The sequence below is a fragment of the Suricata suricatta genome, chromosome 9, assembly GCF_006229205.1.
Source record: "Suricata suricatta isolate VVHF042 chromosome 9, meerkat_22Aug2017_6uvM2_HiC, whole genome shotgun sequence".
NCBI classification, from domain to species: Eukaryota; Metazoa; Chordata; class Mammalia; order Carnivora; family Herpestidae; genus Suricata; species Suricata suricatta.
In genome coordinates, this window is record NC_043708.1 from 104912308 (window position 1) to 104940207 (window position 27900).

At 48.1% G+C, this 27900-nt stretch overlaps 1 protein-coding gene and 1 long non-coding RNA gene across 2 annotated transcripts in view; one reads left to right on the forward strand and one right to left on the reverse strand.

The window, feature by feature from the left end:
• Positions 1–26644, forward strand: part of MAP2K5 (mitogen-activated protein kinase kinase 5) — a 264767-nt gene extending 238123 nt beyond the window's left edge. The window contains exon 22 of the mRNA XM_029952259.1: positions 26188–26644. Within this exon, the coding sequence (XP_029808119.1) occupies positions 26188–26292 (105 nt within the window). The 3' untranslated portion in view covers positions 26293–26644. The remainder of the gene's footprint in view (positions 1–26187) is intronic.
• On the reverse strand, positions 7400–8592 carry LOC115300711. Its single transcript, XR_003912794.1, has 2 exons — positions 8462–8592; positions 7400–7510 (listed from the first exon to the last, which is right to left on the reverse strand). It is a non-coding gene; the product is annotated as an uncharacterized LOC115300711 (long non-coding RNA).
• Positions 26645–27900: the final 1256 nt, after the last annotated feature.

Genomic DNA, 27900 nt, shown 5'->3' on the forward strand with positions numbered 1-27900 from the left:
CTGTGCCCTGACACCCTCACGGTGCCCACGCTGTGCCCTGACACCCTCACGGTGCCCACGCTGTGCCCTGACACCCTCACAGTGCCCGCATACATGAGGCATTCTCACATGGTCATGTCTTTGCTTGTACTATTTCCTCACATCCACATGGTGAATTCCTGCCATTTCAGTAACTTTAAGACCCCCAACACTTGTTGAGGGTTCGAAGTAGACTTAGATAGAAAATGAGTGTTAACTGGCATAGCCTCTGAGAAGCTTCCCAGGCCTGCTTCAGGAGGGCATGACTTCCTGTTGTACGGCATCCTTCCCCCTGGCAAGGATCGCTGCTAGCACACTACACACACTTCGTGGCAGTAACTTGTCTGCATAACTGGTAACCATCCTTAGTCAAGACCACAAGTTTCTGGAGGACACTACATCTTACTTATCTGTGTATCCTTAGCATCCAGCCCAGTTCCTAGCCCCAAGTAGAATGCTTGCTAAATAGTTATTGAATTGAAATGATATGAATATAATAGGTAAAAACATTTTCTGCGGAAGGAAAGATTTCTTCCAGCCAGGGTTTTCTAGGAAGGTTTTGTGAATGGGTGACAAGTAAGCCAGGCCCCACAAAACACTTATTTATGTGAGTGTATTACCTCCTGCCCGGGCCACAGCTGGAGTCATAAGAAAGTAGCAGACCATCTAATATCCATACCAGCCAAAACCCATGGCACAACTTACTTTTTCTGAACTTACTTGGAAGCAGTGGGAATGAGGATTGCATGTATCTTGGAGCTGCAGATAATTCAGAAATGATTCTGCCCTTTAACATTTAAAAAAGACAGATTTAGTGTAGAGAGCAAAATCCATCTAAACATAACATTTTTAACACATGAGTTTACAGAGTTCTTTCATAAAAATTACTCACTTGACCTTCACACAAATGCTACAAGGGTTATTCTGGTTCCTATTTTACTCATGTGTTAAACTAGGGCGTAGAAAGGTTAACTCGCTTGCCCGGGGACATGCCATCAGGATGGACATTGGACCATTGGGTCTTAAACAAAGCTATATCTACTGGTGCATAGAGTGGGCAGGGATGGTGGCTGTGAGAATTTCAGCTACGTCCAGCAATTTCTTATAATCAAAAATAAAACTAAACACAAATAGCCTGCAAAGAAACATATAGGATTTCAGCAGTTTGCTTGTGAAGCCAAAAATGTTCCTCTGCTCGCCTCACTCAGTGTGGTCCCCTCCATGTTGGCCTTGCCCAGCAGCTGCAGGGCCATGGTTGAGGCAGGGAACTGGTGGCCGCACACAGCGGTGCGCGCCTGGCCAAAGTTTGAACCTCAGTGCGAGCGGACCAAGCAGGAGGAGAGAAAATGATCATGAACAGTTTGCCCTTGGTCTGTTAGTTGGCTATCTGAGGGGGAGCTGCAAGAATTTGTGAGTTTTTATTGTGTTTTGGTTTTGTCAGCCTGCAGCAGAAACTGAGGGCCTCACACCTTTTCTCCTTCTCAGTTCTACCATTATGGTTGTAGAAGTAAGCACCTTCCAAGAGATACTGTTCCTTGAGTTTGGGAGCAAGTTCTTTTAACTCAGCAAATTCACTGAGCACATTCTATGTGCGGAATAAGTTCCCAGGTGCCATATCTAGTGCTGTTCACATATGAACCGTGGACTGGGAGTAGCATCGGAACTTTTTCTTGAACACAAGGAGCTTGTGCCAGAATATAAGCCAAGCATGACTAAAAGCCTCTGCTTAACTCAGCAGACATTTGTTTGCAGCAAAACTTGGTCAGTGAAGGAAGCTGTGGACGGGTTGATGTAGCATAGCTCTTATCTTGTCACAGACCAGTAGCAAGCAGTTCCCAGACCAACCACTTGAATTGCAGAGCTGCAGGGAATACAGAGGAGCTTACAGTGCCGGGTGGAAGAGAGGCACTGAGCTAAGCATTGCAGGGGTGCAGCTGGCCTGATACAGGACACCAAATAGCTATTCAGTAATCTCTGTTTTTAGGTGACCAAAAAATAAAAGACAACCTACAGAATGGGAAAAATATTTGCAAACCAAATATCTTATAAGGGGTTAATAGCTAACATACATAAAGAACTCCTACAATTCAGTAGCAAAAACAAAACAAATAATTAAACAATTAAAATGGACAAAGGACCTGAATAGACATTTTTTTTTCAGAGAAGCTATAGGAATGGCCAACAGGTACGTGAAAAGATGTTCAACATCACTCATCATCAGGGAAATGCAAATCAAAACCACAATGAGACACCACCTCACACCTCAGAATGGCTGTCACCACATTGACAAGAGATAACAAGTATTGGCGAGGATGTGGAGAGAAGGGAGCCCTTGTGCACTGTTGGTGGGACTGTAAATAGGTGTGGCCACTATTGAAAATAGTATGGAGGTTCCTGAAACTACCATATGCTATATGTGAAAGTCATTAAGAGGGTAAATCCTAAGAGTTCTCATCATAAGGAAGAAACCATTTTCTCCTTTTTTTCCTTTATATAAGATGATGAATGTTAACTACCTTATTGTGGTAATCATTTCACAATATATGTAAGTCAAATCAGTATGCAGTATACCTGAAACTTATAACTGCTACGTATCCATCATATCTCAATAAAACTGGTCTGGGGGTAGGACTAAATGAAATAAAAGCCAAACTGGTGAGTGCCTTGAGAGACATGTGAACAAAGTAGTGAGGTCACACAGAACAGGGAGTCAGAGATCAGGGTCCATCAGAAAGCCAAAGAGAGACCGAGGCTGGGAAGATGGCCCACAAGTGTCCATCTAACACAGGCATTCAAGGAAGCAGCAGGAGTGCACGTATGGAGCCATGACCTTGCTTGTCTTGGGGTTTTTTTTAATATTTATTTTTGAGAGGAAGAGTGCATCCAGGGGCGGGACAGAGAGAGAGACACACACACACACAGAATCTGAAGCAGGCTCCAGGCTCTGAGCTGTCAGCACAGAGCCCAACGTGGGGCTGGAACTCACAAACTGTGAGATCATGACCTGAACCAAAGTCAGATGCTTAACCGACTGAGCCACCCCGGCGCCCCTGACCTTGCTTATTTCCATAAGCATTATGGTAGAATTGGAAAGCTGTGAAGATTTGTGGCCAGACAACTGGCAGGACATACTTGTCCTCTGTATGTAAAGTCTGGAAAGGCCAAGGATGGGCTCTAGAACTTCAAAATGAGGCTGTCATGAACGTGAGACAAGAAGGAGCATGGTAAACTGGAAAGAGCATTGATCAGAAGATCAGAAGGGCATTAGAAGATCCGACTTCAAGTTCAAGTTCTGTCTCTAAGTAACTAGGGAGTCAACAGTAATGCAGCTTATCTGAGCCTCTGCTTCATCTGTAAAATGGGGGTGGTGATACCAATTTGAAGTGTTGTTTTTATTTAAATACAAGGGTTTTTTTTTTAATTTTTATGTCTTTATTTTATTTTGAGAGAGACAGAGAGCGAACGGGGGAGGGGCAGAGAGAGAGGGAGACACAGAATCTGAAGCAGGCTCCAGGCTCTGAGCTGTCAGCACAGAGCCCAACGTGGGGCTTGAACCCACAGACTGTGAGATCATGACCTGAGCCTAAGTCGGATGTTCAACCGACTGAGCCACCCAGGCGCCCCTAAATACAAGTTTAAACTGTAAAGTGCTAGACACATGTGGAACACTGAATCATTCAGCCTCTTTGGGTTATGATTTTCTCATGCATCTGATGTCACTAGGCCTAAGCTACTAAACTTCTTGGAAGACAAATGTAGTTAGTGGAGTTGAATGTGATTTAGAACAAAGTAAATGTATTTTGGGTGTTAGCATTAAATGTCCTGTGAATTGGTACTTTTGTGTGTGGGGGTAGATGAACCCCTGTGCGTTTTCCTTCCCAGTCTTTAGAAAGCGTAACTTTTTGTCCTTTGTTATTAGTAAAAATGTAATGAGCATCTTGTTGGAGGGAATTACTGTGAAACAATTAATCAAGTATTTGTTGTCTGTATTTCTGAGATGCTGTGGTGGTTTCACAAAGAACGTAAGAGGGACGCCTGGTGACTCAGTCAGTTAGGCGTCTGACTTTGGCTCAGGTCATGATGTCATGGTCAATGGGTTGGAGCCCCTCATCAGGCTCTGTGCTGACAGCTCAGAGCCTGGAGGCTGCTTCAGATTCTGTGTCTCCTTCTGGCTCCTGCTGTCTCTCTCTCTCTCTCAAAATAAATAAACATTAAAAAACATATATATGAGAAACATTTGTGCCCTCAAGCAGCAGGCTAGACCTGCCCATAGGAGACATTCAGAGGGGGCAGGATGGGCTGTGCGTCAGAGCTCAGGGGAGGATAGCTGAGGGGCTCCGTAGTCAGGGAGGCCGCTCCACTCCAGCTGGATCTGTAGGATCGTTGGCCTTTGTCTCAGTACGAGAACTAGAAAGTGGTGGTTCAGCCAAGAGCCAGCTCCTCCCAACCCACCGCCCCTCCTGCGCTGGCTGCTGGACTCAAACCTGGCCCACTCTCAGCATCACGTTCCTTACCCGTAGATGTGGAGTCCCACAAAGCAGGAGATTTAAGTGAGATACAAGTAAGTTACATGCGGGACACCTGGGTGGCTCAGTTGCTTGAGTGTCCGACTTCAGCTCAGGGCATGATCTCACAGTTTGTGAGTTCGAGCCCCACGTCAGCCTTTCTGCTTTCAGCGCAGAGCCCACTTAGGATCCTCTGTCCACCCTCTCTCTGCCCCTCCCCTGCTTGCGCTTGCTCTCTCTCTCTCTCTCTCTCTCTCTCTCTCAAGTAATAAAGAAATAAAACCATCTTCCTAAAAAACAAAAAAGTGGGGGAAAGGAAGTTACATGCTTAGCACAGTGTCTGGCATAAAATTAGTGCTCAATAAATGGTGGCCATTATTTTCATCATCGCTGCTAATAACAAGAAGGAAAGTGCTTCAGGAAGAAGGAACAGCACAAGCTGAGACCACAGGAAGCAGTGGACAGAGAGGAATCCTTTTGCCTTGTGGCCAAAGCAGAGAAGACCTCTGGGACAGGAGGGATTGAAGTTAGCTGGGTGGGGCAGGTCTGATCTAGAAGGGCTCTGCACGCCAGAGAGCTGCACGAAGCTTTTGTTGGTTCCTGAGCAGGGCAGGGGCTAGCTGAGGCTACACACTTGAGTGGGCGGGCCAGCCACCCAGTGCTGATCTCTGCCGCTCCACATGGACTAGACTCTGGCCAGAACTGACTTATGATTAGGGATGTCCTAACTCTCTGGCTCTCTCTGAAATTCCAAGGTCTCCAGCCAGAAGAATAGGAAACTGACTTCAGAGCCTGTCGCTTCTTGGCAGCATGTCATTTGTCCCTGTTTCTGCATCTTTTCAGTGTCCTTTCTGTCACCATCAGGGAAAATCATTAGTATGCTAATCTAGCTAGCCGTCATTTTAACACTGACCTTTGCTAACCTGCCTTTGCAATTTCAGGAACTATGTTTGACTTCTCTAAAAGTAACCTTAAATTGTAGTCTTGTAAGAATTCCAGAGCTGTATCCTTCACTCCTTCTTCTAATGAGGTTATGACCAAATGCTCATTATAATTGCTTTAGACTCCTTTTAATTTTCAAGCTTATTAATCATAAGAAGAGTTATTTAAAATTGCATAAATTAATCTTAGATTAAAAGCCCATCAAAGCCTCGAAACAATTAAGAATAAGTAGGATTTCCCTGGGGCAGCAAGTTTTATTTTAATATTGTAGTCAGGTGGATATCAGAACCTTGAAGTATGGTAGTGATTAATGTATGCAAAATTTAAATGAGATTTTTTTAAATGGCAAATCTAAATCACATATTGACCTAACTGTAGGCTTTAACTGCATTGTCTGTCATATATTTAAACTGTTTACTAATCAACATTTTAATTACAGCGTGTGCTGGCAGACCCTAGGACAAATAAAATCTAGCATTTTAAAATCTCTTCGCCACAAAGTCTGTTATCCGAAAAATCACAAGACTGTTGTTGGGAAGAATGGAGGAATGAGAAACCAGAGAGCAAACTTCCGGCAGCCATGGGGAGACTTGCCCCGGACAGTCCTGAGGTGTGGGGCTGCCGGATACTTCCCGGGGCCCCTGACTCTCACCAACTCTCACCTCGGGACTCTGCTGGTCTGAGGCGGCTGCCTCTCCACAGATCTGCAACTGGGTTTCCTTTTGAAGTTGATTCATGTTTAATTAGGGAAATACTTCCCTTAGCATGTTTGAGCCCTAGGTGTCAAGCATTATTTACTTGAACACTGTGTCGCCCCAGGGTCCCTGTGCAAGTCCCCTTTTTATGGTATGGAGAGAAGATACTTCCTGACATTCGATTAGACCCCGGCCAGAGTCAGCAGCCTCTTTGCCTCCCCTTCTCCTGCTGCCTCCTCGATCCCTGCTGGGTTAGGCAAACTGTCCCCACTCAGGAAGGTGGCAGTGGGCTGCATCAGAGTTTGGAAAGGCTTTCTCTATTTTACAAATAGTCTCTGTCGCTACTGAAGGTAAACAGGAAGAGGGCCACCTTGAACAAATCATCACACACCCTCCAAACTTCAATCCCCGCCTCGAGGAAAGGGGGTAATAGTGATTAGCTTACTGTTTTGGTTTCTGTGAAAATCCAGACACGATGAAGCATGTAGAGCAGATAGCATAGTAGTAGGAAAAACAGAGGCTCCCCAAAATGTTTGCTGCTACCCTCATCATTTATTTTCTAAAACTAGTAAATGCTAAAAGTTTGTTAAGCTTAAAATTTCCAGTAGCCCAGGACAATATATACAGTAAAAAGTTTGTCTTCTTCCAACCTCTCCCATGGCCCCCAGCCTTGCTCTCCAGGGTTAAACAGTGTTAATAGTAGTTTCTGATGTTATCATTCCACACCTTGCATTTTTACTTAATATATCTTTAGAATCTTTCCATATCATATGAAAGTCTACCTCGTCCTTTTTTTTAATGTGTACTTACTTTTGAGAGAGAAAGAGAAATTGCGTGCACGCACACACAGCAGGGAAAGGGCAGAGAAAGACACAGAACCTGATGCAGAGCTCGAATTCAACAAACCACGAGATCATGACCTGAGCTGAAGTTGAAAGCTCAACTGACTGAACCACCCAGAGACCCCTTACCTCCTTTTTAATGGCTGCATGGTATTCCATAATATGGATGTACCATATTTATTTAACCAGGACCCTGTCCTGGTTTTGACCGTTTCTGGATCTTTGCTGTTAGGACGGTGACCGTCTCCGTACACATCTTTGTATACTGGATATGGGAATGCCAGCTCCCCTCACCTGTTCTGATGCTGAAATGATCAGACTTTAATCGTTGCCAATCTGATCAGTGGTAAATAGTTGTTTTAATGTGCATTCTTTTAGTAAGTATGAAGTGGAACGCTTTTGTTTCCTTGCATTTATTGGCTGTTTGTGGTATTTTTCACATACTTCACCCATTTTCTTGTTGGATAAGCTGTCTCTTCATCATGTTTTTGAGCCTTGATTGCCCCACCTACAAAGCAAGGAAGATAGAGATACAGTCTCCGGGGCCCTTTCTGCCTCCCTGGTGTGGGATCCAGGCCCAACGACCCAGGATCCAGCCTGTCCTTTGGGGAGCTTTTATGCTAACAAAGGTGCCCATCTGATCTTGACCTTGCCAAGCCAGCACTGAGGGGTGAACTTCAAGAGGGCCGTTTCCTTCTTTTGTTTAGTTGTGTGTCTTCCTCTTAAAAAAGCAGGCTTGGACATTACAAGGAAGAGCTGGGATTGAACTTCCTTTAAAGCTGCCTGTAGACATCAGGAATATTTATTTTCTCTATTTGTTTTAAGCCTGGGAAGACTGTGTGGTTTTCTCAACACTGTCCTGATGGAGCCCTGACCAGCAAGCGTGCAATGCCCCTAGCCCTAATGTGCCATTAATGATAGGTTAATGTACAGTATAATGTTTTTGGGACTACGGGTTCATTACACTTCTGAGTGTGAGGTCTTTCCACAGAGCGCCCAAGGTCCCATTGCATTATATCATGCAATAAAAATACCCTTTTCATATCACACACTAATAAACTGTATTTGAAATGCTGTCTGAGGGCACTGCCGTCTTGTCTATAGGCTGTGCACCAGTGCAACAGTTGGGAAGCCTTTTTTCTATTTGGTATTTTAGTTACACGGAATTCTGAACCCAGGGAGGTCTGCTCATTCTGGGTTTAAATGAGGGAGTGAGTCGGGGCTTTAGTCCTGAGGCTTAGGGGAGGGCTGCTCAGTGAGTGGTGAGGGTCCTTAATACATTCTTCCTTAACTGGAGAATTAGCAATCCCCAATTCTCTATGCCCATCTGCCCACAGGGTGTGCAGCTCTCAGGAGAGTTGGCACTGAACATGCATTAGGTGTTCTAAAACCTTCCTTAGAAGAGAAGTATGAGAAGTTCTGACAAGTTGAGGTCATGGCTCATCATGACTACACGTACCTGTTTCCGTGACGGCCTCTGTGCTGGGAAGGTCACACACAGCCTTCCTCTGAGCTCGATGCGTTTCTCCTTATTTTATAGAAGACAGAGTTCACAGAGCTCGCGGGGAAGCTGCACAGTGGGGAGTGAGACTTGCAGACTCCTAGAGCCACAGGTAAATGACCCGTGGGCACAGGCAGAGTCCTCACACCAGTGCTGTCGCCACCTGCGACATCAGAGATTGCATTGCGCCAGGCGAGCACTGTCTTTTCAAACACCCGGAATCCCAGAGCTCTAGGCATCCTTACCTTCCTGTGAGTTAGTTTAATCAAGTGGTTTTCTTCTCAGTGGTTTGCTGGCAGCAGAGGCAGTTTTGAACTTGGGACACTGAAAAAAGAGACTCTTCTATATCAGAAAAGAAAAGGTCGTCAGAATTTAGGGATGAGGCCAAGACTAGGATCAGAGGGCTCGGAATCACCTATTTCGTACTTTTATCCAGGGCAGACCATGGAGTGTGTGCTTTTGGGGGGGCTGCAGGGTCTACCGGTGGTCAGGTATGGGATGACATGGAGGTCTGAGCACCTGGGTTCCAGGCGTCCCTGAGACTTCAGTTGCCAGCAGCCCTTACTGCCCCAGAGCCCCGTTGTCCTTGCTTATAAACAGGCTGACATCTACTTCTCCAGCGAGAGATAGTATGAAATAACATACATGAAAGCACCTAATTAGTTCCTGGTACAGGGTAAGTGCTCACACTAGTCCTGATTACATTGCTGCTATTCCCATGTTCTAACAAAAGGGAGAGGCTTCTGGAGGTGACACCCAGTTCTAATCTTCACTAAGTAAGCCCAGTCACTTAACTCTGAACCTAGTTTTAGAATCTACAAATTGGAGGTAATAACAGTAATGCCGTCCAGCTCCCTCCTGGGGGTGGGTGTGACACTGGAATTGAGATAATGAGCTTGAAAGCACTTCGTGGAATGAGAAAAACCTGACTTGAACGCTGGTATCTGTAAATATACGTATTTCTCTCTCCAAGTCAACATACTCAGACTGGCTTATCTTTGAATAAATATCCTAATAGCAGAGCCAATCAGGGCAGCTAGTAAAAGTCCTCACTGCTCTCTCCCTCTCAGCGCGAGGGAGCATGTCGCCGCAGAAATGTAGACTTCGAGAGCACAAAGCACAAGAAAGGGCAGTTATTCCGTCCCGTGTCTTCATGACAATGGAGCAGCGGGACAGGTGCAGTGTCTGCTCTCCGCAGTGAGCAGAGAGACCAGCATGGGCTTAAAGTATACGACAGTGCATAGGAACAGTGGTTGAAAGATCCAGGGACCATGTTGAATGGGTTGTGTTAGTACAGAGTGTCCAGAAGACAATGGAAAGAAAAAATCTGTAGTTGCTGAGACCATTCTGCAAAAGATTGAACCTTTTGGCTGTAGGCAAAGTCCCCTTAATTGTTAGGAGAAGAGTATTTAAGTTTCAAAGATAATTAGTTTTTCTTTTTAAGGGCTGTAGAGTTGGACTGAACCTTTTGTTTTCAGATATGGGGACTTTGGAACACTTACATCAACCCCTCAGGGGTTAAATCTGTCTTTAGGGCCACCAGGACTTGAAAAATGTTACCATGTATCAAGAAAACCAGAAGTGACAAGTTCATTTAAAAAGCCTGGTTTGTCATTGTTTATCTAATTTTCAGAGTTGACACAGAAAATTAAACCAGCTGACACTCACTCTCTGACCGTCTCCCTGGCTCATTTCCCTGGTCCTTTCCTACCTGACCTTTACAAGTACAAAATGCTCCAAACCCCCAAAATATAAAACTTCCCACTGAGTTTCCAAGTTGTCCTGCAGTCATCCCAAGATTCTGTCATAGGATGTCATCCCTAGTGTTATTAAAAAAACAGGATGAGGTGATAAATCTGCTTTCATGAAGTATTTCCTTTTTCCCTCCGCTTTGACCATAAATCTTAGAAGTAGTCAAACTCTCTGCAAAGGAAGCTGAGATAAACTTGGGCCTTGAGTGGCCCCATATGTCTTTACCGAATTCAGATGATCCTGAGGGCTTAGCTGCCCTGGGACATCCCAGGGTGCTGCAGAAGGGTGCTGGGCAGAGGGAGAGCTTCCCCCATGTTTAATACTGACGTTCTAAAGCTCAGAGGTCAGCACATCAATTGGCGAATGAGCTGCTTGGTATCAGGAAACTATCCAGATAACCAAAGCTTATTCTTTAAAAATCAAAACTTTAAGAAAAGATTACAGATAAGAGGTCTTCCTAAATGTATCCTGCACCTCCTTGTCCTCTTATAAACAGATTACGTACATCAGGATTTCTCTTTTTGAAAGCATTTCTTTTTTAAAAACTTTTTTTTAATGTTTTATTTATTTTGATACAAAGAGAGACAGAGTATGAGAGGGGGAGGGGCAGAGAGAGAAGGAAACACAGAACCGGAAGCAGGCTCCAAGCTCTGAGCTAGCTGTCAGTGCAGAGCCTGACGTGGGGCTCGAACCCACAAACGTGAGATCATGACCTGAGCCAAAGCCGGACGCTTAACCGACTGAGCCACCCAGGTGCCCCTCGAAAGCATTTCTTTAGGTCGTCGTTATGACCATCATCTGTTTGCTGTGTCAGTGTCTCCTGATATTAACACGTGTAGGGCCATTTGTCCAGGCCCTCACTGACCTCGAGCTGGTGTTCTGTTTTTGTTGTGTAGTGTTGCTGATCGATGTCACTTCTTACTCCTGTCCTTGTTCTTCCCTCCAACAGTGCTCCCCTCATTCTCTACCATTTGGCTGTTTCTTTTGTGCTTTAGGTTGAGAAAGCAGATACTAAGCTTGTTAGCATTAAGTCTGAAATATTAAAAAAAAAAAATTGGCTTGAATAAAGGCTTGAGTGACCAGCTAAAAGTGATCAAGTCATAGTTGAACTTCTGGAGTCTTCGTTTTAGATAACGGTGTCCAATAACAGTGACCTGTCGATAACTTAAGTGCTTCTAGATTTGAAAACAGGCTGTTTGACTTAAGTAGGAAAGCCACCACTTGACAACGTTGCACATACATGTCCACTATTGAAACAATATGACCACCTCATTCTTGAATCAATAATTAGGGTAGACCTCAAACCCTTGAAGTTTTGTTATTCTCTGAAGGGACCAAATAACTCATGGCAGTACCAAAGGAAGTCCTTGGGCTCTTAAAACCATATTTAAAGTCAGGTGCCTAGAAGCCTTTCAGCACATCTGTATGGAATTTGATTGAATCAAAGTCTCCTGGTAAACTGGAGCATAAGTGCCAGGAGAAGCAGGCTAGTAGCTAAATAACTTTGTCCTTCTTAACAGTGAAAATAGACGTGGTTTCATAGGCTCCGCAGTGAAGGCGGCCAGCTGATTTGTAACCAGATGAAGTGTGCTCCCTCAGTCATTCATTGTGCGCATGGCCAACGACACTGCCTCAGAAAACACAGGCCACACCGTTCACCGCCACAGAAAACGCATTTCAGGCTTCCGTACATTTAATTTTCTTCAACATTACCTTGCAAACCACAGTAAATCAATAACAGAATAGTTAAGTACCACAGGTTCTTTGTGTTTTGTTTTAGAAAATATTGCTCAAGGCTAAAAGTGGGTTCTATTGATGATTTTTATTTGCTGCTGGGACACAGAATGGTCAGAATGTTCAAATGGTTTGCTTCTTTTTTTGTGTGGATTTCCTTTAAAAAAGAAAAAGAGGTGAGGGGGGAGGTGCAGTTTCAAATGGAAAACATTGGTTGCTGATAGCAGAAACTACAGAGTAACTGGCCATTTTCAATCTTGTGTTTTAGAGACTAGGCCTGTTAGCTTTGGCCTTTGTTGTGCTCTTATTTGAAATTTTCCAAAAGGGTTGCCCCAGCCAGTCCCCTGGGCTCCCTTGCACTCACCCCAGCAGTAACCCATCCCATTGAATTGAGCGAGGCTCAGTTAACTTGGGGGCATCACAGCTGAAAACACTAAAAATGATGGCACTTCAGTGAAAGTTATATACCCAAATTTTTGACATCCAGTGTCTTTAGCAGTTTTCTTTCTGCTATGTTTTTTGTTGATTTGGTAGCATCATAAAATTTCCACTTTAGGTCCCGGCTTCATATACATATACATATACATGGTTGTTTATCCTTATTAAGAAGTTAGAAAAGCTGTAAGTAAGATGGATTTCAGGAAATAGCAGCCCTGATTTAATTGGATGCTACTTGAAATAAGATGAGACAATGAGACAATGGATAGGAAGTTCTTTTTTTAACTTATTCATTGTGATGGGTGAGGGGCAGAGAGAGAGAAAGAGAGAGAGAGACAGACTCCTAAGCAGGCTCCACACTGTCAGCATGGAGCCTGACTTAGGGATCAGTCTCACAAACTATGAGATCATGACCTGAGCCACTTAACTGACTGAGCTGCCCAGGCACCCCAGGAAGTTCTTTTTGAAGTTAAAAATGTAATACCAGGGCTCAGAACCCATGACCCACCTGCTGGGGTGACACTTCGCCAGGGCACCTCCCTGTCACCACCATCATCATTCTTCCCACTGCCTCCCACCCCTACATATATCTACCTATATCCCGGCCCCCTCTGTCTGCTACGTACAGGTCATCACTCTGCATTTTCAAATATGTTGGTCTCATGTCATTCATATAGAATGTCCTTACTTTTCTTTTCTGGATTTGTGGTTATGTACCCTCTTTTCATTCCTAAAGATGTTTGTGTCTTTATCAATTTCATCAGAGTTTAGTCTGCTTTACTAATTTTTAATATATTATATTTTAATGTTTCTATATTTATTTTTGAGGGTGGGAGAGAGGAAGAGAAAGAACCCTAAGAAGGCTCCACACTGTCAGCACAGAGCCCAACGTGGGGCTCAAACTCACAAACTGAGATCATGACCTGAGTTGAAATCAAGAGTCGGATGCTTAACTGACTGGGCCACCCAGGCTCCCCAGCTTTACTAGTTTTTTAAAGGACCCGTACTTTATTGAGTTGATTATTTCTTTGATAGCTTTCTATTTAATCCTTTTGTGTTCTTATTATTTGCTGTCATATTTTCTTTAGATTTACTTTTTGTTCTGTTTACAATTTGTTTATATTCTTTTGACACTTAGTTCATAAATTTCCAATCTTTTCCCCCAAAGTACCCATATAATGCTATCAGTTGCCTTCTAATAATTATGTTAGCTATATCCCACAGAAATTTATATGTAGTGTTTCCACCATCACTCAGTTCTGAGTAATTTCTAATTTCAATTAGGGTTTCTTTTTTGACCCATCAATTATTTAGAAGTATTTTTTTATTTGCAAATACTCAGGTGTTTTGCTCTCTTTTGATTGTTACCTACTTTTCATGCACCACCGGCCAGCGTACATAGTTGGTGTAATAGCAAATCTGTATTTGTTGAGACACCCTTCTTACATGGTTGATTTTTCCTACCCTGTGGTCCCTCTTTGCTTGAAAGGAATGTGTATCCTCTCATTGTTGAATGCAGTGTCCTCTTTACATCCTGTAGATCAAACGTGTGTACTGTGTGACTCTAATACTTTGGGGCTTCGTTTTCTACCTGTTTTCTCTCTCAGTTACTAGGAGAGCCGTGTTCAAATCTTTCTCTGTTCGTGTGTTTATTTTAAGGCAGTGATGTGAGGGTACCTGTGCCAAAATGCCATATCTTCATTTCAGAGAATTTCTTTTACCTTTATGTGAAAGGTCTCAAATCTATTTTGCTTTAGGTTTTCTTTCTGTCTGCTATTTATAAACCTGTACTATCGTCTTTTGGTTTGTATTTGTCTGCTATGTGTTTTTCTTTGCCTTTGTTCTCCTTATTTCCGTGTTCTGGTGTTGTAAGTGAATCCCTGCATTTTGTTGTTGGTGTGTTTAATTCCATCCTACTCTCTTCATTCATCAGTTTAATCGTTTATATGTATTGCTTGTTGGTATGCTTGAATTTTTTTCTGCTATCCTATTTTGTACTTTACAGTACTTTTTTTTTACTTCTTTTTTCTGACTTTATCGGGGTTTTTGTTTCTCTCCCTTTTATTCTTTCCATTGGTTTAGAAGTGCATCCCATTTTGAGCCTCTCATTGGTTATCCCTAAATTTTTTTATCTAACTTAGCAAAGCTTAAGGTTAGTCACTAAATATACCCCCCAAAAAAGACTCAGCTTCAGGCTCAATGCCTTATCTTTATAGTAGGTAGAATTCATTTCAGTTGAATATGAAAAAAAAACAAACAGCAGCTTAAAGAAGACCACAGAGTATTCTCTCTCACGTAAAAGAAGGCAGGAAGTAGGGTCCCCAGACTAGCATGGCAGCTCTTTCCATTTTACTAGCGAAGGGAGCATTTGAGCTCCAGCCAGCAGAATGAGAAAGGGTGGTCGAAAAGCTTGCTCTTTCTTTCCAGGACAGTCCTAGGGACTGGCACACGGCATACGTGCTCACAGGGCATTGGCCAAAAGTAGCTGCAAGGGAGGCAGAGCATGCAGTTGCTTTGCTGGGTAGCAGTATTCCTCATTAAAACCAGAGTCCATATCGTGAAGAAGGAAGAGACAAGGATTATTGAAAGGCAGCCAGCACTCTCTGCCCATAGCCCTTCTCCCCACAGACATAAGGACCTTACAGGTGTCTCATCAGTCCCTTCTTACATGTCATCACAGTCCAGGATTTCATTGTCACCTTGTTTTCAGATCCTTTAAACCAGACATCACTATCATTGTCATTTTATATATAACCGGTGCTTATTTAGATTTATACAAATGTTTACCAGTTCTTTCTTCCTTGTTTTTATAGCATTGTACTTCCTCTGTTAGGAGTTCTGTCCGAGAGTGTCTGTGAGTGGTAAAACTTTTGAGTTTTTGTTTAGGATTGCCTTCACTTTGCCCTAACTCTTGATTGTTAGTTTAATTGGATTTGACCATTTTTCCCAGGACCTTAAAGATACTCTGCTGTCTTCTGGCTTCTACTCTTGCTGCCTAATTACCACCATTGTAGACAATATGTCTTTATCACTGGTTGCTTTTAACAGGTATTCTGCAGTTTCCCTACAATTTGTCTAAGTGTATGTTTCATTGTATTTATCCTAGTTGGAGATCATTGTGATTTTTTTAATCTGAGAATTCCCATCTTTCATCGTTTCCCCAAATTTTTTAGCTGTCTCTGGATATCGCTCCAACCCCACACGTCCAGTCTTTTCTTGGTCTGTTTTCTGGGTCTTTCTCTCTCATGTTAAAGAAAAAAAGTATACACACACACACACACACACACACACACACACATATATATACTGTCTGTAATTTTCTCAGACCATCCTTCTAGCTTACTAAGTCTCTCTTCAGCTTTATCTAGTCTACTGTCTGGCTCATCTGTACACAATTTCTTTTGGTTTTTTTTTCCCAGTGACTATAAGCTTTGTTTCTGTAAGTTACATTTAATTCTTTTTAAAATCTCTGTTCTCTTTCTCATAGTATCTTTTTCTTTTCTTAGTACTTCAATTTCTTTTTGTATGTCTTTAATCTTTCAAATTTACTCTTTTTTACATTTTCCCCTCCCAATTATTTTTCCATTGTCTCATTCTGAGAACTCTCATCTTCCTGTGTGTGTTTGGTCTGCTCATTCTTGTCCACAGCAAATTATTGCCTCACATGCTTTGGAATTTTTACTGTAAGCTCATCCTGAGTGGTGTATTTTGTACTGTGGAAATTCTTGAATTTCAGAATGATTACCCAAGAATGATTTTTTCATGTGCTTCTGACAGACATTCCAGAGTATCACTAGATCAAGATCAGCATTCTATTGATAAATGTATTTATGAACCTGGGGTTTTCAGGCTACAGAGGTAGTACTCTGGGCCCCAATTACACAAGGCTCTGCCCTATTGTTATATTTCTTGGGAGACTTCTCCTCAGAGCCACCGTAAGGTCCCCTTTGCTGATGGGCAGAGTTTTTAGAGCTCACCCCTTCTGTAGTCTCAGCTTTGTTCAGGGTCTCAGGACCAGCCCTCTGGGGGACCTTGTCTCCTCTTTCTGCTTACTTCTTCACACTTGCCAGGACTATACTCCTGGAACCAGTAATGCCCATAAAGCCATAAGACTTTCACTCACTTAAAAATTCTGGTTTTCAGTTCCCTCTTCACTATTAGCATTTATGGATGTTCCCTTTCTTTCTTATGAGTTCAGCTTTCTAAAACTGTTGCATTTTATCTGGCAGGGCAAGGGCCACGTAGAAGGAAGACTTTTAGGCTTTCTGAGTCTCTCATCATCTCATTGACTGTCAGAATCACTCCAAACATACTGCACTCTCACTGTGTACCAGAAATTGTGCTGGTTCTCATTGCCTACCCCCTGCCTTTGGTATGCTCACAAGCTCATATGCACATGCACACGTGCACATGCACACACACACACACACACACACTGAGCACATTCATACACACAGCAAAGGTCCCCAAGCTCAAACATCAAATCTCAAGAGGTAGGGAAAAAAAGAGGGTGGGAGACAATCCATCCTCCTGAGCACTGAGTCTTTAAACTTCCACCACCACACAGCCATCACCCCAAAAGATAAATCTTAAACATCTAGAAATTGGTAAATGGCCCTGTATTCACTGCTTGGACCTGTTACACATTCAGCCTCTCAGGCAAGAGTTCTCAGCATTATTGGAGCAAGACTCCTCTGGGCATCTGCCCACCCTGAGACTGCCCAGGGGAGCCGGCATCCTCCCCAGTCCTACCCCAGTTCCCTACCCAGCAGCCACCGCAGTGCCCCTTAAATGGGCCAGACATCACTCTGCCACTCACATGGGCCACATGGGCCCATGGGCCAGCTTCCTCTGACACAGACTCAGGAGTGCTGGCGTCCCACATGTCCCTCTGAAGTCACCCTTGTGCCATGTCCCCATCCCCACCTTGAAGGCATCCCTCACCATGACCCTCTGAGTCCCTCTGTGTCCCTGTCCTACATGGCACAGGCCCTAGAATGACTCATGGAGACCTCTGGAAGCATCTTGTTCTCTCGATGGGCCATTTTCTGACCAATTACTCTGTGTAGGAGCACATAGATCTGCTCAGATGAAAGGCAGAGAGCTCCTTGACCCCCTAGATGCCTGTGTCTAGTCTAGGATGGCTAGAGGTAAGCAATTTACTGCTAATAATTGAATATTTGGGGAGGAACATGTATTTCTATAGTGATTGTGAAGAATAAACTCAGGAAGGTTGATTGAAATGGCATGTCACAGTTGCAGACTGTTTCTTAGGTCTTGAAAGAAAATGAAGGGTTGGAAGGGACCCCTCCCACCCCCAACCAGGGAGAAAGAAGCTTTAGAAATTGGAGGCTAAGAAAGCACATTCTAGAAAATCAAGCTAGGTAAACAGGCAGATTCCATACTAGCTGTGCAGAGACAAGGCTCACAACCCCATCTTCCTGCTGCACCCCAAAGTGTTCTACGCAGAGGAGTAACAACCACCCCTCACACTGCCCACCTGTGTCTGTGAAGCCCCGTCTGTGGGCTGGTGATCTTGTTTGGTCCTCATAAGCCACCCCGAGAGGAAGAGGGGGCAGTGGTATTCGGTGGGGGCAAGGAGGCCAGCAAACATCATCCTTATCTTCAAAACCAGCTGGGAAGTGGGACTCAGGAAATGGTGGAAAGCAAGTATCAGCTTTACTTCTATAAAGACTTGGATTAAAGGACGTGCTTACCTTGTGGCCTCAGTGGCCTTGCTGGGAATTTACTGAGTCCCAGGGGTGAGCAACCTCAGGCCTCTCCAATAAGAGGGCAGGCCAGAACACACCCTCCCGGTGGGCAGGAGACCCCTGAGCTCATCGCTCAGTCCTTCCTCCCTGTGTTGCCATTCCTTCCCCATGGGGGGCAGGGCTCAGGAGAATAATAACAACAGAAGTCCTTCGGGTGCAACGATGAACCCTGGGGAATGGAGGCCACCCCCTGTAGTAGTCTCCCCTCTACAGTCAGGCGACTGTGGCCCTTCCCAAGCCGTCACTCTGGGATGACAAGATGTTTGCCGACTCTGTCCAGGGCTCTTTGTGTTACCCCATGCAGGGACAGAGGTACCTTAGCTCTTCCCTGCTGAGTCCCTCATGGGGGGGGTCCCCTCCAGCCACCTCCCTCCTCAGCTACCCCTGGTGACCAGCCTGTCACGCCCTGGCCTGGAAGGCAGAGTTGACCCCAAGGATGATTAGGACTTACTATATCATGTAATTAATACTATAAAGGCTGCCCGCTGCCCGGCCACTTATCAGCAGGTGCACAGGCTTCGGACATCTGTGCATCCTTGTGTAAGTCATTTCGCTCTCTAAGCTGAACTTCCCTCCTCAGTAAGTAGGGATTCGATACGTGGTTGACCCTTTAGCAGTGGAATGCTTTAATGCAGGAGCTCAATATAGAAAAAAAGGTGTTTTTGTTTTAGCATGAATGTATTCATTGTCGACACTTCTTTATAAGGTCATTTATGGGACCTCTTGAAGGACACAAAAATCTGAGAGCTGGGCTCATAGGTGACAGAATTGTATCGCCATCAGCTTTCAGTTCTCTCTGCTCTTGTCTCAGTAGCACGGAACCACGAAAACCCTGATTTCCCCGGGTGCCTGCTCAGCTAAGGCATAGGTTAAACCCATCTAGAAGCTTTAAAAGAGGAGTAGCAGAAAACTTTTTATTTCACCCTTTAGTCATTGACAGTAACTAGCAACCGTTAACATGAGTCAATTATGAACATCTGTAGGTCAGACAAGAGCACTCAGAGCTTACCGGAACTGACACCCTCAGAGCAGCCTTTACCCTCTCCCCCTTGCTGGGCACCAGGCGGCAGCCACTGGGCAGACGCACTTCATGGGCTCAGTACACCTGACTCCTGTGTGGCGCTCACACAGTTCGACGGGTCATTGCAGTGTGAGTGCACGTCACAGCCCTGAGTGCACCAGAACAGCCCGTCCTAGTTGTCAACCCACATACAGGAAGGTCAGGAATATGCACAGGTCTCACAAGCAGACTAACTTTACTCCCAGAGCTGCAAAAAATAAGTCAATATGACGGTGCGCCGTAACAGAGTGCCAGTATTCAGTGTGACACGTTGACTTAAGCATCTGACTGTGCATGCTATTTTTTAATTAGGTTTTTAAAAATATAGTTAAAATATTTCTTAACTTGAGTCGGACATGTAGAAGCCCCACACACCTCCCATCCTGCGGCTCCACTGGTCTCCGAGGTCCCATCTAGTCCTCCCGCTCCGCCATTATTGCTGAGAAGGAACTGAAGCGTTAGCCCTGCCACTAGGGCGGGACTCTGAAGGCACAGGCAGAGAGCCTCAGGCAAGGCTTGCAGGCCCGGCAAGGAGAGTGGAGTGCTGGGCAGTGTACTGACCTTGGGGCTCCTGTGCCTCTCAGGTCACCCCTTACAGGCCCCACCTGATCCCAAGACCACGCCTGCCAGATCGCCTGAGCAGCCTTTACTTGGTTTAGACGCGGCTGAATTGTAACTGGGCTAGGCCTGCTTGCTTCAGCAGGCTCCTGGGTCCCTGGCATTCTCTCCCATGCAGCCTCCCTGGTGGGAGGGGAGTCCTGGAGTCTAGAGAGCCCCCACCCCCCAGAGTCTAGAGCAGCTTCAGCTTGTGGAACCTTCTGGCTAGGCCTGCCCCCCCACGCCCCAGCCTGTGGTGCTTCTCAGCCTGGCATCAAGCTCCTGGGGAAATGCCATAACTTAACCAATCAGTGCCAGTCCCTTTTCTTGGCAGCTGCTTTATGAGTAGTATTGCCTTGCTTTTGAGTGCTCCCCAGTCTAGTGTTAAGATAAAATGGGTTCAAATGATGACAACACGTGGCAGAACGTGTGTGTGCTCTAGAGAGGCCTGCAGGAAGGTGTTTGCACGGTTCTGTCTGGGAGGGATGACAGCGTTTGGGAGGAGACACGAAGAAAGGCCTTGTAGAGCAAGATCTCCAGCTTGGGGTCCAGTCTCCTGTTGGACTTTCTGTTTTTGATTGTACTCTCTATGCTTACCTCTCGGGCCTGGTCTAGAGCCCCGGAACGTTTCCAGGCACTGGACCTTAGTTTCCCTGCTTCCCTAGAGCCTAGACCCGAGGAGAAGGCATGGAGAGGCTGGAAAGCTGGGGTTATCAGAGAGCAGGCTGTCCGGCAGGATGGCTGCCACCATCCTCCAGCCCTGACACCGGTGACAGAGGACACCACAGTGGCTGAGGCCGTGGGCTCTGGAGACAACATTCTAGAAAGTCAAGCTGTATGTATGGCCTTGGGCAGGTTCCTCAATCTCTCTGTGCTTTGGTTTCCTCATCTATAAAATGGAGACACTATTAATGCTTAGAGTTGCTGATTATTAAGTAAATTATTTGAATAGAAGTGCCTAACACACTGGACTTTGAACAGGGGAGGGACACATATGCCTTTTTAAAGGCACCCTAACTGCAGTTACCAGGGAGAAATCACTTGTTGAGGGGCGTCTGGATGGTTAAGTCAGCTGAGTATCCGACTTCTTTTTTTTTTTATTCTTTTAATGTTTATTTTTGTGAGAGAAAGAGAGAGAGCGTGAGGGAGGGGCAGAGAGAGAGGGAGACACAGAATCCGAAGCAGGCTCCGACTCTAGGCTGTCAGCACAGAGCCTAATGCGGGGCTCGAACCCACCAACCACGTGATCATGACCCGAGCCAAAGTCAGATACTTATCTGACTGAGCCACCCAGATGCCCTGAGTGTCCGACTCTTGATTTCAGTTCAGGTCATGATCTCAGGGTCGGGGGATCAACCCCCATCAGGCCCCACACCTGCTTAGGATTCTCTCTCTCCCTCTGCCCCATCCCCCTTTTTCTCTCTCTAAAATTAAAAAAAAAAAAAAGTCGCCTGTCTAACACCTGTAAAGTACAAGATACTCTTTAAAAAGTAAAAATTTAGAACTCACTGTGCCTGACCTCAAGGCACACAGGAGTTGATGTCCTCCATGACAGCAGAGAGTCTTAGATTCAGACCCCAAGTCTGCCACTTTCTAGCTCTATGACCTTGACCTATGTCACATTTCTTGGCACCTTTTTCTTTTGTCTGTAAATGGGGGTGTTGGGAGGGTTCAAGGCCGTGTGCAGATGTAAGGCAGCCAGAAGGCTCATGGCAAGTGCTTGGCGAGTAGATGCAGACATACAGAATATGCAGTGACATTGTCATGCCATGGGCCTGCTACTAATTGAGGGCCTACTGTGTGCCAGCATTGCAGCCACACCTGCATATTATTGAAGGATTCAAAGGCACGATGCTCTTTAGGAAATTATATAAGAGAAGTAAGCGTGGAGACCTCAAATGGGTAATTCCTGTTTGGGAAAAATGTCAAAACCTAACTAAGGGCAGAGCATGAGAAGTCCAGACACCTGAGCCTCCTCGGGCAGTATTTGCCACCGCTGCAGGCTTGGGGCCTCCATTGCCTGCCCACACAGTGGGCACACTATCACCCCACCCCGTTCCCTCCCCGCCACCATCTCCCTGCCCCCTTGGCAGAGGGCAGAGCGATGCCCACATGGGAGGGACTCCGGAGCACCCTGCATCTCATCACAACGAAATTGATGGGAAAAAATCAGGGACCTCAGAGGCAGAGAGTCACACTGTGGCGGAACACCAGTCACTCTGCCCAGATGAAGGAGTGGGAACAACTTCAGTTCCTCCTCCTGAGTTTAGTTCCCACCCGAGCCCGCGTTGCACCAGCACGATCTGCTTCTTGGCCCCACGCGGCCACGTCTGCACCAGGCAACTCCGGCCACCTTCTGCTGCCATTGGCTCGTCCCTCTCACTCTCCTCCGCCTCCCACTTTTGGAGCCATCCTACCCCTTGAAGTCACATCCTTTTCCCTTCATCACGCCTCCGTCTTCCATGGCGAAGTTTATGGACCATAATACTTCAACCCTCGCCGGTGTCATTGTTACAACTGGTCCTGAGGGAATCCAGGAAACGAGAGTGCTTGCCACCGCCTGGTGACGAGGCCAGCGAGCCCAGCAGCAGCCCCAGCCCGGCACGCGCCCTGCTAGGCTCTGCGGAGCGGCCGCTAACACACTTGCTGGCTGGAGGACAAAGGCCCGGGGGCGGCCACCTGTGGGGGGACGGGGCCGCGTGCGGGTGTCCCGGCTCCGGATGGGCCACACTGCACTCCCTCCATTCCTTGTAGCATGACAGGGCCGTGAGAGCATGTCCACACCTGGATCTCGCTGCCTGGAGAAGGATGGGCGTTTCCCCCAGGGCTGCAGGAGGCTCGAGCCCTCGGGGGCCTCACAGAGACCCCAAGAGAGGCCTGAGAGTTCAGCTCTCCAGTTGCAGGTGTAGCCACTCGCTTTGCTGACCTCGGGCAGGCCCCTGCGTGTCTGTTTCTTCATCTGGAAGGTGGGCACACACAGCTGGGTGCGCCTCCAGAGCAAGCATGGGGATTCCATGAGAAAATCAGGACAAGCCCTTGGCGAGTGCTCGGCACAGAGCACGTGTCCATGATGCCGGACCCAGTGTTATTTAGGGTAAAGTTTCTGTCCATTTCCAGCATCTGGCCTTGCTAGGACTCCCAGAGCATCTGGCTGTGCCGGCATCTGCCCAGCTCTGCCCAGAGCCAGCTGGGAACTCGGGCACCTCAGAGTGGCTGAGTGATTCTCATGCTTTTGCCAGAACTGTCCATCAGATCTTGTTTGCTCATTAAACTCATGAGGAGTTCCTGCCTCGCGCATGTCACGGGGCTGGAGGAGGGTCGCTGTATTGTAAAGAGGAAGTGCCTGGGCCACAGGGGACCCAGTCCAGCCCCGAGACGCTCCAGCACAGAAACCAGAAGACTGGAGTCCAGCCTCAGCACTTAGCCAGCCACTTGCCTCCCTGGGCCTCCTTTTTCTCTTCTGTAAAATGGGATGATGGTATATGTTCCCTGCTTCCCCACACAGGCTGATGGGGATGGGGTGGGGGTCGAGTAAGAGTGACCTGCCACCATGACAGAGTGAGCATTCTCCGAGTGTGTCCCAGGGACAGCACTGACAGAGGTCAGGACCTGGGGCAGTTCAGGCTCACAGCCTCGGGCCCACCTCTGTCCAGGAGGGGCTGAATCACATGACAGAAATAAGGTGAGGGGGATCATGATCTGAGTGTTGATTCTCCCACTTCCAACACCCCCAGTCAGCCTAGGGAGCCCTAGCTGATGGACTTGGGTTACAGAGACTGTGGCCCAGCCCCAGCTCTGGGAGCCCAGGCAGGTAGGCCGGGAGCCAGCGGCCTCTGTTTCCTCATCTGTTCAGTGGAGGTAATAGTGCTCACCTGTGACTTAGTGCCTCTCCTGAGGACTGTAAGGAGCTCACGGGCCCTGCGGGCAGAGCTGCCACCGGGCCCCCAGGATCACGGCCTCCGGTGTCCACTGCTGCGCTCTGTGCTCTCATTTCCCCCCACCCCCGGCTTTCTTGGTACATTCAGTCCCACAGTGGGCCACACCGCCAGCAGCTCCCAGGTTCATGCATCACAGGCCCGGATCCCTAGACAGGCTGGGGTCTCTCCCTGCAAGTGTGTCCGTCCATCTCTGTCCTCTCTCTGCCTCCCTCTGTGATTCCTCCACTCACCTCCCCAAAGCCAGTCAGCAGTAGCTGGGGACAAGACCACTTGTCCGGGTCACTCCCTTCAGGTGGGGGTAAAGCATCAGGGATACACAGGATGCGAGAGTCACCTCCCAGCCAAGGAGGGCAGGAAAGGGGCAGAGTCTCACCAGTGCAGAGGATGCCACCACCGGCTCCCTGTGCCTCCCGGGGCACTTGGGCAAACGCTTCCCTGCAGTGTGGCCGTCAGCCTGCCCATAACTGAAGGAATGCCTCCACTCTCCCCTCCTGCAGTTCCGCTCTGCTTGTTCCTGAACAGATGATAACAGAGATGGAGCATATGGGCCCCAAAGTCACTGGGCATTCTGGGAAAGTGACACTGTGCTACCCCGGGCTTGGGGGAGGGGGCCCATCGGCTTCTGAGCACAGCTTCTCCCTTTGTTCTTCGCAAGGGAGCAAGGTCATCTCATCCAGGAAAGGAAGTGTAGACGCTCAGACTTCAGGAAGAATTTCCTCTATTTAGGCAGTGATTTAGGAAGGCGGGTGTGGGGTACAGGTGGGGGAGAACTCTGAATGGGGGTCAGAACAGAGGCCCTCCTGGGCCTCTCCTGCCTCGGCCCCACTTGCGCTGCCTGTGGGATGCCCACCCAAGCTGGCCTCACACTCCCTATACCCAGCGCAGCCCGCAGGGGGCACCTGCTCCCTCAGTGGCCCCAAGGAATGTCCTGAGTAGATCACAGGAGGCTCCTGACTAGGCTCCGGTCCTCGCTCCACGATGGCCTGGGTGAGTCAGGGGGCCCTTGGCATCCTCTAAGCTGAATGCCTTCCCTCCCTGCACCCCTGCTGGTGTTCTATGCGTCTCTGAACCAGACCATGCAGGACGGTCCCGGGGAATGGCTTTCTTTGCCCGAATTGGGGGAGCCAGCAACTGATGTGGCATCAGTCCAGGGTAAGCAAGCCTGGATGGTCTTCCTTCCTGTGCCCAGAGACATCTCAGGTCTGACCAGGCAGCCCTGTTCCCTCTCCTGGCCCGGTCTCGGGTCACTCCTGCAGACACTGGGGTCTGGACACTCAGGGCATCGCGCCCTGGGCCCACATCCCTCCTGGCCACACAGTTTGGAGCTTCAAGCATGTGGCCAGTGGCTGGCCACCCTCAGTGCTGCAGGTCAGGCCTGGGGTATATTGGGAAAGGAGTACTGGGAGCCCAGCTCACACCGGTGCGGAGGTGGGAGGGGGCCCAAGGACTCAGAAAGCCGGAGGGTACAGGGGAGCTGGAGCTGGAAGGCTGCCGGGGAGGGAGGGGAGGTGGTGGGGGGAGGGGAAGGGAAGGAAGCAGCGAGCCTCCCCTACCTCTGCTCGCCCACTGTGGCTCCCCGGAGTCTCAGGCTACGTTTTTGGTCAAGAAGGAAACTTCCAGGTGTGTATTCCTTAGCAGAGCAGCCACTGGTGAGGAGGAGGAAAGGGCATACTTTTCAGTTTTCCTTTCACCTTTGACCTGTGCTCAGGGTGACTCTGACCGCCCCTGCTTTTTTCTGACCTTCCCTGGGAACTCCCAGGAGATCCTAAGATTGGGAGTGTGAATCTTGATTCTTCAGGACAGCACAGGAAGTGACTGGCTAAATATAACCTGGCCTGCCTATGGGCTAAGTAGGTTAGAGCCTGAGACAGACCCTGTAGAGACAGCACTGGCCCCTCCAAAGTCCAGCCCCCAGCTTGTCACTAGGAAACAGAGTGGATCTGCACCCACCAGCATATCGCCCCTTGTCCTGGCATGTTGGCCTTCCCTCCACCCGTTCAGAGACCCTTAGACAACACTAGAAGGCATTGGCGTAGCTTCAGACGAGATGATTCTCCGATCTCTGGGCAGCAGCTGTTGGAGTGGTGCCGGGTGATGTGGGGCCAGGGAGTGTGGAGATGGGACAGGCCCTCACCCGAGGGCAGCTTTCAAGAGAAGGTAGCCGAGCACCAGGCAGAATCTGAGCCGTGCAGCTAGTGAGTGCTGTAGACAGACATGTCACCTCCACACTGCCAGCCTCAGTTATCGAGCTGAGAAATGGGTTCATAGCTGTCCCCCTTATCTCACAGGGCTGGTAGAGGGAAGAAAAAGGGTCCGGGCCGAGAACAGGCCTCACTGAGTGTAATGAACCGCAGTCTGGGGAATGTGTGTCACAGCCTCTCCTCCCCTCCACAGGGCCACCCGTTCATCATGCAGTTCAATGATGGGAACACCGCCGTCGTGTCCATGTGGGTGTGCAGGGCGCTGGAAGAGAGGCGGAGTCAGCAGGGGCCCCCGTGACGCCACAGAGGGGCGCTGAAAGCCCAGGACTGGTCACCAAGGGGACAGCCAACCTGTTGCGCCCCCTTTCTGTTTGCTGTCTGCACCAGAAGAGCTTTGCCAGGCCCAGCTTCACAGCTGTCACCTTGGGCTTTGCCGGCAATGGCCTAGCATAGGGAGCCCTCAAGAGTGGCCAGCCCTTGCCCTCCCCTGGTCTGGAGGCTCTGACTGGGAGTGGACAAAGGGATGGGGGCGTCGAGAATGGAGGCTCCTATGCCCCTGCCCCTCTTTTTCCTAACATTTTTCTTTGTAAAGGGTCAGGCCCTGTCAGCATCACAGATGGGAATAAAGGTATTACTGCTTTGTGATTGCCTCCCCGCATGAGGGTGGAATTTGGCGGCGGGGGGGGGGGAAGGGGCGGAAGAATCCACTTAGCTGCCCTTCCCCAGGCACATGCAGGCACCCCAGGGGCTTCCAGATGTTCTGTGAGAGGTCCACAGCCCAGCCCATCTGACAGACAAAAGACTGAGGCTGGAGGTCCCCAGGCCAAGTCCCATGGCAAGGAGCAGCTGAGCCAGCCATACATCCAGGCCCCCAAGACCCCCGCTGTGTGCTCCTTGCTCTACTGGCTTTTGTCCTCCACGGCATCAACACCGTGATCTGTGCTGGGGCAGTGGGTGAGGAGGGAGCAGGAGACCACGAGGTGGGGAAAGGCCCTGAGTGGTTCTGAGAAGCCCTTCTTCCATCTCCCACTCCCACACCACCCCCTCCCCCCGCCAGCACGCTGCCCATCCCTGCTCTGACCCCACGCCCTGCGAACCTCAGTCATCTCGGCCCATCCACAGCCATCCTAGGGAGTCCTCCTACCCAGGTAAGTGTGGTTACCCCCATTTTACAGGCGAGGAACTGAGGCTGAGAGAGGCTCAGGTTTCCACTGGCAGGTCTAAGTGGCATCTCCACACACGCAAAAGCAAATTCCTGATGCCACATGTACGTTGAGAACCACCTCCACCACTTTCCAGTCCCAGTAAATGGCATCTCCATCCCCCCCAGCGCCCAAGCTGACATGCTGGTACTCGGCCTTGGCTCCTTTTTTCTTTGTCACACACCACACCTAGCCTACCTGGAAGACTACTGACTTTACCTCAAAATGTATCGACCCCACCACTCCTGTCCTTACCCCAGGCCCCACACCTGGACCATGCCAGCAGCCTCCAACCAGGCTCCCCACTCCCACCTGCCCCCTGCAGTCTGTTCACACACAGTTGCTAGAGGGAGCCAATGAGCACAAGGGGGATGGTGGCCCTCTCTGGCTCAGACCATCCTGCGGAGCTCAGCTTGTCCGCAGGACAAGCCAGACACCCAGCAATGGCCCATGTGACCCTACAGTCTGCCCCTGTGATTTCTGACTTCAACTCCCATCACCGCCATCACACTCCAGCCACCTGGCGTCCTTACTGATCCTTGAACATGCAGGCACACTCCCTACTCAGGACCACAGCAGAGACATCTCACAGACCCTGGGAGGTTCACCCTCCCTCCACAGTGAAGGGCTGTTGCTGCGAAGGCCCTGCCCAGCCCAGAGGACATCACCCAGTCCCCGTTGCATTTAAGAGGGTCATGTGACCA